The following is a 10,859-nucleotide window of genomic DNA, read 5'->3' as shown; positions in this document are numbered from 1 at the left end:
ACCGTGAATAAAGGCATTTCCTGTCAGTCCCAGAAGGGTGGCATTAAATACAACCTACTGTGACATGTTTTCTGTAACACCTGCTCTATGAGAGTGATGGAGTGATCTCTGCTCCCCCGGTTTCACTTCAGCTCAGCTGTAGCTCAGCAATCACCCTCCATATCGCAGCGGTGCTCGACACATTTGTCAGACAGATTAATCAAAACCAAAAAACCCTGACAATGTTTCTGTCCAAAGTAAAACTTCAAGTCACAAGACAATTCACCCTCCATGAAGGGGAAACCACAAAGCAATTCCTTTGAATCAAATTGTTCCTGAAAGTAACAAATGGGCTTGAAAACCTGACAGCCTCTCGGCGGCACAGCAAACACGACAGGTCTCCTTATGAAGAGCTTCCAGCAACACAAGGAGACATTGATAAAAAGCCCTGAGGCTCAGGGAGATGGAGGAGCCACGCTGACCAGTCAGTATGACAGATACTCTACCTGTTGGCGTGTCTGCTGCTTGCTTCACTGCCACTTATCACAGACCGAGCGGGAACTTGGCTGCAGCTACTGCCCTGTCATGGTGGGTGGTGCTGAGTCGGCCAAACCAGAGACACATGAAGAGACAATAGCTGAGACAAAGTCAATGCCTTGCAAGTCACAAAGTTTATGCTTGGTGAGTCAACACTAAAGTCAAGATCAAATAATAAAGTTTGTGTTTTGAGTCATAAACAAGTCACTATATGCACCTCCAGAAACTGCTCATTCACATGTTTATTATTAACCTGCTTTTAAATTCTTTTTCGCAAGTCTCGTAGTGATGAAAATGTGCCAAAGTCACTTTGAACTAAAGGCCTGTATTTATAGGTTTAAGAGAGCCTCATTTTGACACTGAGCCCTATTAATTGAGCTCTCCACAGACATCTCCCTGTATCTAAAATAGGTAAAAAAGTCCATTGTGGAAGGTAAAGGGACAAAGTAGGCCAAGGACTCTGACAGAAAATAGACTGTGTGACTCACTGAGGGGTCGGACCATCTTGGGAAAGAACAGGAAATGGGAAAAAAATGTGGGTTAACAATTATCCAAGTGCAGACCCCCCATGGTGTGATCAAGTGAAGAGGAAGCCTACTACATGTTATGACTGTCAAGTTTCATACAGCTGAAAAAGTGACGTGATTTCCTATTCCAGGCACATAAACCTTATAGTAACATCCATATAAGGTGGTCAAATTCAAGTTTATATCAGTGATGGAGGTACATTTACTCAAGTACTGTACTATTTACCATTTTTATTTTATGCATCTTCCTCTTTCCCACTACATTTCAGAGTATAACATTTTTTATTTGTTTTACTCCTTTTTAATAGTTACTTTGCAGGGTTGTATATGAGATATATGCTAATTTTTATAAAGTAATACACATTATTATATAGATTAAACAACCCACCAGTAATTCTTAGTCGACTATAACACGACTTCTCACTTAATTGACAGATTTGTGAAATTGAGTTTCTCCACGAAGAATCAGACAAAAGCACCACTTTAAATCTTGGATTTACCAGAGATGTGCTCATTGGTTTCTTGGAAATACGTCATTCAGCAGGAAAAAAATCAACTTAAGAAATCTTAGTCGACTGAGACCAAAATAACCAATTAGTCGATTAATTAATCGTCAATCAATTAATTAATCAGCATTGAAATGATGCAAACACATCAATAATAATAGACCAATATTATCTACATGATAAAAATAACAGTCTGTATGGTGCCATTCTGCATAATGAGTATTTACTTTTGATACTAAAGTCCATTTTGCTGATAATATTTAAATGCAATTTTGACTTAAACTTGTAAAGGAATACTTTTAAACTGTGCTATTGCTTTTACTTTTACTAAGTCAGATATCTCAATACTTCCTCCACCACTGGTTGATATTAAACTGAATGTAAACGCCTATATCCCCATCCCACTTTCTCTACAGCTCCTAATAATCCCAAAGTATTAATTTTGTTCGCCTGCACTGCCCCCATGTGGTGATACTTGGTACTGCAAAAAACAAACGAACAGTTCCCACAGACAACACAGTCAGTTTCAAAACATCAGCCAAACTTTATTTACAAGTCCTAACAAGACAAAAACCATACATACAGGTGGTGGTGGGCTCAGGACTAGTGATGCAATTGGCAGAGTCTGCTGTGTAAGGTTCAACATCGTAAGTACAGACACACAATGAATATATTTAAACTCGCATATAGTAGTTTTCACTCTGTCCAATAAGGAAATTGAGAAGATCACCAAAGACAAGTTAAGGGGCCAATTCTAGCAAGACTAAACATACTTTAACTCCACCGCATACAGTGACACACACTTAGCTGTAACTTTTCACACCGTAAAACTACACTAAAGGACTCCCCAGTCATGTAGGCATAAACGTGACAGATGAAAAACAGAGGAGAAGTGACGTGTGGAGGTAAAAGGGAAATAACAAGTCATTTCAAGCAAGTCTTTTCTTGTGAGGGGTTATTTTTAACGATTCAGCATTACCACACACACAACTGGTATATTTGTAATAAAGATGAGGATGCAGGGCACATTCAGGAAAAGGGCAGGCAATGAGGGGTGGGCTGATTAAAACAAACCCATGGCACTTGAACTAATATGGGAATAAAATCAGGCTTAGGAACAGGCATTAGATCTGTGGTAAGGCGTCAACAAGACTATTCATATTTATCATCATCGTGACTCAGACCAGCATTTCACCCATGGCTTTGTCACAACTTTGCATACAGAATGATGTAAAAGCACTCTTACACATAGCTTTAGTTGTCTCTGCCCAAACTGAGATCACCTCTTTAATGTTGCGTCATAAAAAAGGTGGTTTCAGGTACTTGGAACAATCTACACAGGTGTGAAATGTGTGTATGTCCGTTGTTGCCTTTACTAGAAACACAAACAATGATGGGTGCAGAATTCACTCACACACTTCTTTTGATTTTTACACCGTACAATTCACTCTTTAAACTATATCATCAGCATATTCTTGCTCCTTTCAGTTTGGGTTTCAAAATCAGTGTCCTGTGGTTCAGTGACTATCAATCTATATGTTAATCACAAACAAGAGGACAGGTGCAGTGGAGCAAGCAACATACTGAACACGATGCTGTGCACAGTTGCAAACCCAGACCTGTAATGTAAATATTAACAGCACAGATCTGAAGTTATATTCTCTCACACACACGTCTGATAAGATACAGTACATCTCAGCATGTATATTAGATGTGTTTCATTTGTACATAAAATATCTTTCAAGTATGTTAGAGGACTTCTTAACACAACTGAAAAAAACAAACAAAAAATGTATATTTGCATCTCTTCTGTGAAAAAAACAAAAAGGAACAAAGAACTCTCTTTATAGCAGGATGGATGAAAGGCTTTTTAAAGGGACATTCCTCAATTTAAGTCCAGAAACGTTGTTATGTTTGTTTGGATGTCAGCCCCTCCACAACGTGCTATAACAGGATCCCAAAAAATTGCATCTAAAATAAAAAAAAAGCCCAGACACAGAGCAAGTCTCCAGCAGTCTGTTGAGTCCTAATTCAAAATAAATTGAAACATAAAAGACTTTTTTTTCAGAAAGAAATAAACTGGATGCAAAATGCGATGCAGTGCTGAGACCGATTATTGTTATCAAGAGTAGGCTGTCCCCCCTCACACTGCACCGGCACTGTGAGGTAAACATTTGGTTCTGAATGTCTGGGACAAAGTGTTTATTTGTTCTAGTTCTGGCAAACAGCTATTGCCTCGGGTCTGAGGAGCAAAGTTGTGGATCCATGGGTACATATTCCACAGGCAAAGGCCTAAAAATAACAAGGGAGAGAAAAAACAACTAAGAACCCACAAGTGAGCTAAAACGTTCTGCCACTGAATACATTAACAAGGGTAACAGACCACACATGCCGTCAATACAAAATATAAAAAAAAAACTAGTGTCTACAATCCTGTCCTGACTTACATGGAGCAGCAGGATCGGGTATTGATGATAAACACGTGATCAGGCTACTTCCGTTTCATAGCGTCAGTATCTTCTTCCTTCAGGACAAACTTTTTCCTCAGAGCTTCTGAAATCAGAGAGGCAGAGTCCTCCTCTCTGAGAGACGTACAGCCTCTGTTGTACCTGCAGTGACACACACACCAAAAAATACAAACCATGAATTACAGGGTATAACTTTATATAGAAATATTAGAGTATTAAAAGGGACTGTATGCACGTTTTTACACGTATAACTTTTTAAAATGTGTGAACAGGTTGTAACCTGTGTCGCCTCACTGTTTTGACCGATGCTCGCTCACATCTACATAGTGCGAGCACAAGCGCGAGCAACAGGACGCTGACTGTCGTCGACTTAACGGCCACAGGTCTCACTGTTAACAAGCAATTTCTGATTCTTACATCTCGCCCCTTTTACAAGGAATTTTCTTTAAAAGAATAGTTCAGCATTTTGGTAAATATGCTTATTTGCTTTCTTGCCAAGAGTAAGATCAGAAGATACCGCTGTCTGTTCGGCAAATGTGACCTTATAAGACAAACACATAACAAATAAGCAAACTCATAATGAATAGTGTTGTAGTGTTCGGCCCGCTAACTCTTACCTGTCTTTGCTCATCTTCATGCGGTTCATGTCCTTCAGGATGTCCATAACATCAGCAAAGCTGGTGGACTTTGATAGCGACACTGTATCCTCCTCTGCCTCCCGGTAGTCCATGCTGGGTCTGTCCAGGTCAAAGGTCGCAGACGCCGTCATGGAAACAGGCGGCACAGGGTCAGGGACAAGCTCTGACACTACAGAGACAACATCTTCTTCCTCCTCCTCTTCTTCTTCCTCCTCCGTGACATCACTGATGACAAAGGAAGCGGCAGCCGTGGCGGCCGGCAGGTAGGGCGCTGTCTCGAAAGGCGCCATGGAGAAGCTCATACTTGTGTCGTCGGGGGAGAGCAGGTCAGGGGTCAGGGGGTTGGAGCCTGAAAGAAAGAGGAGGAGCAGGGTAGAGAAATGAGTCTGTCAGTGAAGTTTGAGTTAGACAGTGTTGAGAGAAACAAACAAAGCAACTCTAAATATCAAAAGCTCAGAGCTCAGATGCCATTTCTAATGTGAATTTGAAGCTTGCGTATAGATATGCTATTGTTGCTTTCAGTAGCTCTCCTCTCAGGTACAATTATACCTTAAGTGGAGTGCAGTGGGAGAGTCTATAATCCAATCACATTTTCTCTTAGCAGTAAGTGATTTCTTCATGAGACAAGGATTTATTGTTATATAGCTCCCCTTGAAAGCCATAATGCTTCTCGGATCATATTACCTACCTCACAGCTTAACTGCATCATTGATTTGAAAACACATGACACTATCACGGAGCATGAAGTCCTGGGCTGTATGAGGTCCTTCCCCTGTTCACAGACCATCTCACGGCAAAACATTAACAGAATTTAGGAAGCAGGCTCGCTTAACAATAGAGTTTTAATTAGATAGTTGAAGTTCTTTGTGGGGCTCCTTTAGACAACATCAGAAAGTATGTTTAAAACCAGTGGGAATACAATATATGTGAATATGTGACACTTTCTCGTGACATCCCTGTTTTCAATGAGTGACACGCAACTGCAGAGATTATCTTTTGCCACTGACCTACAAACTGATGCCAAGACAACTTAGTACCAAAGAGCTTTAGGAGAATCAGGGCAGCCCACTTGGCAACAAAAGGATCACAGTCACATGAAGATAGTAACTCAGTGGTGAATCACAGGCTCAATAAAGCAATTTTAAATCAGCTTTATGATGAAGTATCAATAAAGAGAGTGTCAAGTTGGGCGTGTAACCAGTTCCCACGTCCCAGAGTTTTTATCAAATTCCAAGGTCAAGATCCACATTGGACAAGTTTATATTTTGTGTACACTTGAATTTTCGATTTGGTTACCCACCAGAATCACTTGCCACAATCTTGGCGATCTGTGCACGGAGTCTGCCGAGCTCGTCCTGCAGAGCGGTGGTACGGTTCATCGCCGTCACCCCAGGCTTCCTAAGCCCCTCCATTCTTTTTCCCTCACGGCGGAAGTTGGGTACAGATGAGTTTCTGTGGAGCACCAGGAGAGGCGTGGGCCGCCATTCGTGTTTCAGAGGACGAGTGTCACTCCTGAAAGGAGAAGAGCGGCCAATCAGTGTTACTGAACAGTAATCTTTATTTTATTTGAGTCCAGCTTTTGACGTATGCTGCATGTCATCTGATGTCTCTCTTTGTCTGTACCTACTGCTACCCTAGTACTAATCAATACTTTACCGGCAGTTTATATCCAATAAATCGCATCTTAGTTTAATCAACAATGTTCAGTTTTTACTGCTACCTACAGCTGTAAAAATCAGCATAGAGCTGAATCAACACCTCTCTGACACAGCACAAAAACAGGATATTATAACGCAGTACTGCATTTCTTTAGGCTGCACATGTGCACCTAATAAGATGAAAGCTCAGAGGAGTCTAGAATAATGCAATTATAGATCAGTGACTTGGCACTACTCCATAACCTTAGTGGATGTCTCTTCGGACATGACTGGATATTTACCGCACTCTGGCATAAGTTTCTTCTTCATCTGCGACAATCCAGGCTATGTCTGCCAAGGTAGGAACCAGAGGGCCATCCATGGGCCGAAGCGCGGGCAGGCCTGGTAGTTCCTGAAGGACACAAGTTAATGTTGTATATACAAGTATTTATATTGCAAAAATAGGGGAATATAATTAATAGATAAAACGATTACAATGCAGGACTTATAGGACCTGATATTTACCTGGAAACATGCCCTTTGTGGAGGTCTGAGTGGTAGAGTGGAACCAATTCTTCTCACAACACTACGGGTGGATCCATGAGGCTTATTCTGCCAGATAGGAATAACTTCCTGTAAAGCATATATTAAAACAGTCTCTACACAAAGTAGAATACTTTTAATGTTAGGGATTAGTCTATAATTTACATTCCTGCAGTCATGTGGAAGAAAAGCAGTGTTAAGTTAAACAGTGTTAAGCACAGACATCATTAACAGCAAGGAAGCAAACTAACTGTGTCTGTTTCCATGGTGATGGTGGGTCAGTCTCATTCGCTGGGAAGCTGCACACCAATGCTTGGTGCTTGCAGTGGCTGAAGACGGAGCAGCTCAGTGGACAGATGCCATGTCAGTGCGACTGCCAACCCTTTGGATAGAAAATGGTGATTAGTTAGAGCATCACAATTAGGAGGAGAACACTGCATTATTTCATCCACCAACGTAAAAGCAATTGTTTAGATAGATAGATAGATAGATAGATAGATAGATAGATAGATAGATAGATAGATAGATAGATAGATAGATAGTAACTTTATTGATCCCGAGGGAAATTCAAGAGTAACATGCAAAACATGTTAGTAAAAAAGCAGTAAAAAAGTTAGTAGTGCAAAGTACAAAGTACAACAAAAATAAACCAGATATAAAAATACAAGGAAATGAAGAAAACTGTTAAAACTGAATATAGTGCAGGGTAACAGCTGTGATACAGGACTATTAAAAAAGTGAATATAGTGCAGAAGAGACTGTTAAAAATGAGTATAGTGCAGAAATTATAGCTAAGTGGCATAAAACTAATCAGAAGTTTGATGACTTGATTAACTTTTTGTAGTCATATCTCAAGTAAAATGCATGAAGTGGATACAGCTTTTGATCATGTAAAATTTGCTTAGTTTTCGCTATTTTTTGTATCATTAAAATTTATATAATGTTACTTTTTATTACTAGGTGATTGTTAGAGTAACATTAGAGCTTTTGGCATATAACCTAACCTAACCTTTACCTTGGCACATAACCTAACCTAACCTGTATAACCTTTACCTTGGCACATAACCTAACCTAACCTAACCTGTATAACCTTTACCTTGGCACATAACCTAACCTAACCTGTATAACCTTTAACTTGGCATATAACCTAACCTAACCTTCATTTGTAATATCACTGAAATCTGCATATATATATATATATATATATATATATATATATATATATATATATATATATATATATATATATATATATATATATATATAATACTGTATATACTGCTCCTATTTTTATACCTCATTCTAATGGTTCATATTTTGTTAAACTTTGTTTAGCACTTTTTACTGTGTTAGCTGATGCTTCTTGTTTTTTGCACTATCCCCTTTGCTGCTGTACACTGCACATTTCTCTAAATTAATAATAATAATAAATAAATAAAAGAATATCTTATCTTATATTTTTTGGGCCTGAATACTGGAGAAGAAATCATAATAATTAGGTATGAACGCTCAACATGTTTGACTTCATAAGCTAAACAATTAAAACATTGAAATGATTAATAAGTGGTTATTAAAATGATCAGCTAGCTAATCTTGGTACTACTTTATCACCATGACTACATCAACATCTGGAGCAGGTATAAATCATCAGCTCTAACATAGCTAACTAACAGCTAGCTTTGATTGTGTTGCCGGTACCGGTACAGGCTGCCGGTACCGTTGATGGAGCACGGTGAGCGACAGAAAGACACCTTTAGTGTAGTTATTAGTGAATATCTTTACTCAGTTCATCATTAAGGTTAGTCGGTAGCTACGCAACAGACAGTGACCGTCAGTTAGCTTTAGCGTTACCTAGCAGCAGTAACGGCCCCCCGGTTGACCCTCAAACGGTTCACTAACAACACCGTTTATCACCGTGTTTCACTTCACCCTCACATAATACAATCAATACTACAAGAGAGCAACTTACGGTGTATTATGACTGCATCTGGGAACGCTGAGCAGTTGAATTATTTACGAGCAGCAGCTTCTTCTCTTCGTCTTTCAGCAGACTGGAGTTGAGTTTTGTTGTGTTGGTTTTTTTTAGCTACCGGAAGTCCTGTTCCTCTCTTTCCTGTGATCTGATTGGCTGAAGCCTCCTGCGCTTCATTTAATAGAGCCTGTACAACAGCGCCCCTCAGAGGTGGAGGTGAGTAGTGCTGAATACAGATAATAATAATGATAATAATCATAATCACAATTATAATCATAATAGCAATAACAATACTCTCATTCCTATTCTTATTCTTATTCATAATCATAATCACAATTATAATCATAATAGCAATAACAATACTCTCATTCCTATTCTTATTCTTATTCTTATTAATAATAATAATAATAATAATAATAATAATAACAACAATACTACTACTACTACTAATAATAATAATAATAATAATAATAATAATAATAATACAAATAATAATAATAATAATAATAATAATAATGTTGATGATAAATGATACATGATACAGATAATAATACATGATAAATACAAAATAATTGTGGAGAAAACTAACTTTATTTGGTAAAAATGTATTAGTTACTTTTTATTTTTGTTATTTTGACCAAATTATATATTCAGAAAATTTAAATTTACAAGCATGAAGCCAAACTTTTCTGAATACATTTTAACTATAGCTAAATTTACCAACAAGAAAGCTGAGTAAACATACAACACCTGTAATCTTGTTCTTTTATTGTAGTCTGCAAGGCATGTTTATTCGCACAAGTTGTATACACAAGTTATGCTGTTGGTTACTTGTTATTATCTGCTCAATGATGATGAACAAGTAGTAGCAACACTGTACAGATGCTATAGAAGCAACGCTTGCTTATTTATTTATTTACTAATTTATTTATTCATTGTATTTTGGTGGTTTTAGTGATCAGTGGAGCCTTGGGCATTTTTTTATCATGTTTGTCTATTGTCTGTCTTTGTAAAATGTGTGTACTGTACATGATGGATACCTTGATTATTTACGGCAAACCAAATTTACCTATGGGTACAAATAAAGTAACATGAACCTGATGTTTATCATAAAAATATATTTTTAAGAAATAAAGACATGATTAAAAAAATTAAATAAAAATTATAACAGCTGATCTAGAAATACAATGGTAATGCTAATTTACTACAACTGGCTTATTTGTTAAAACACCATAATGACATTGTCATATCATGATATTTTAAAGCATTTAAGCTTAGACACAACATAGACATATGCAGCGAAGGATCTATCTTTCTGCTAATACTTTTGCTTCCGGATGTTACTTTTAATCAAAAATATCCATTTAACCCCTCAGCAACAACTATAAGATGCTGCTTCTGAAAATATCATTATCTCTATTTCTATATGCTTGGCAACCCTCAAATTCCTCATCTTCTTTGGAGCTCTGCATGCAGGAGAAGCACTTTTTTATTCTTTAATTGTAAAAATTGGAATCATATGATTATAACAATTCAGTGAGAAAATCAAGAGCAATCACTATAGGTTGATGTGATTGCTCTTGATTTTCTCACTGAACTGTTTTGAAATTGACCTGTTTGTGTGTTATAGCAATTTTTTTTGTGTTGCAAACAAACTGGATGTCATGCTCGATCACTCGTGGTGTGTGACTGTTGTATTTGTCTGCTTGTATTGTTTGTTTTATTGTTGTAGCAATGTCTGTGCTGCCCTCTTGGCCAGGTCACTCTTGGAAAAGAGATTTTAATCTTAATGAATTTTTTACCTGGTTAAATAAAGGATATATAAAAATCTATAAACATCAAAGCGTAAAAAAAAGGATAAAACCCTTTGTCGAACAACAAGGCACATTACATGAGAAATAAATAAATAAATAAATGACAAAACAAATGCTAATAAATAACGTAAGTGCACTATATACAAGGCACATTAAATGAGAAATAAATAAATAAATAAATGACAAAACAAATGCTAATAAATAACGTAAGTGCACTATATACAAGGCACATTAAATG

At 37.6% G+C, this 10,859-nt stretch overlaps 1 protein-coding gene across 3 annotated transcripts; it reads right to left on the bottom strand.

The window, feature by feature from the left end:
• Positions 1 to 2,069: 2,069 nt before the first annotated feature.
• On the bottom strand, positions 2,070 to 8,976 carry mtfr1l (mitochondrial fission regulator 1-like). 3 transcript variants are annotated; one of them, XM_037746613.1, is made up of 8 exons: positions 8,805 to 8,976; positions 7,087 to 7,217; positions 6,818 to 6,925; positions 6,595 to 6,704; positions 5,956 to 6,167; positions 4,635 to 5,004; positions 3,997 to 4,158; positions 2,070 to 3,841 (listed from the first exon to the last, which is right to left on the bottom strand). In XM_037746613.1, the coding sequence occupies exons 2-7, from the start codon at positions 7,099 to 7,101 to the stop codon at positions 4,041 to 4,043; spliced, it is 933 nt and encodes a 310-aa protein (XP_037602541.1). In that variant the 5' UTR covers positions 7,102 to 7,217; positions 8,805 to 8,976; the 3' UTR covers positions 2,070 to 3,841; positions 3,997 to 4,040. The 3 variants fall into 3 exon arrangements, with proteins under 3 accessions (XP_037602541.1, XP_037602540.1, XP_037602542.1); XM_037746612.1 differs by having other exon boundaries at positions 2,070 to 4,158; XM_037746614.1 differs by having other exon boundaries at positions 2,070 to 4,158; positions 6,818 to 6,904.
• Between the last annotated feature and the right edge of the window lie 1,883 nt (positions 8,977 to 10,859).

The sequence above is a fragment of the Sebastes umbrosus genome, chromosome 16, assembly GCF_015220745.1.
Source record: "Sebastes umbrosus isolate fSebUmb1 chromosome 16, fSebUmb1.pri, whole genome shotgun sequence".
In the NCBI taxonomy this organism is placed as follows: domain Eukaryota; kingdom Metazoa; phylum Chordata; class Actinopteri; order Perciformes; family Sebastidae; genus Sebastes; species Sebastes umbrosus.
The sequence above is the reverse complement of the archived record's forward strand: the minus strand, read 5'-3'. Positions and strand labels throughout refer to the sequence as shown.

Bases quoted from the DNA above. Each gene is read 5' to 3' on its own strand.
- mtfr1l (XM_037746612.1), bottom strand. The intron at 6,168-6,594 runs GTAAATATCCAG...TTCTCCTTTCAG, and splicing joins GAAACTTATGCCAGAGTGCG to GAGTGACACTCGTCCTCTGA. The intron at 5,005-5,955 runs GTGGGTAACCAA...TCTTTCTTTCAG, and splicing joins GATTGTGGCAAGTGATTCTG to GCTCCAACCCCCTGACCCCT.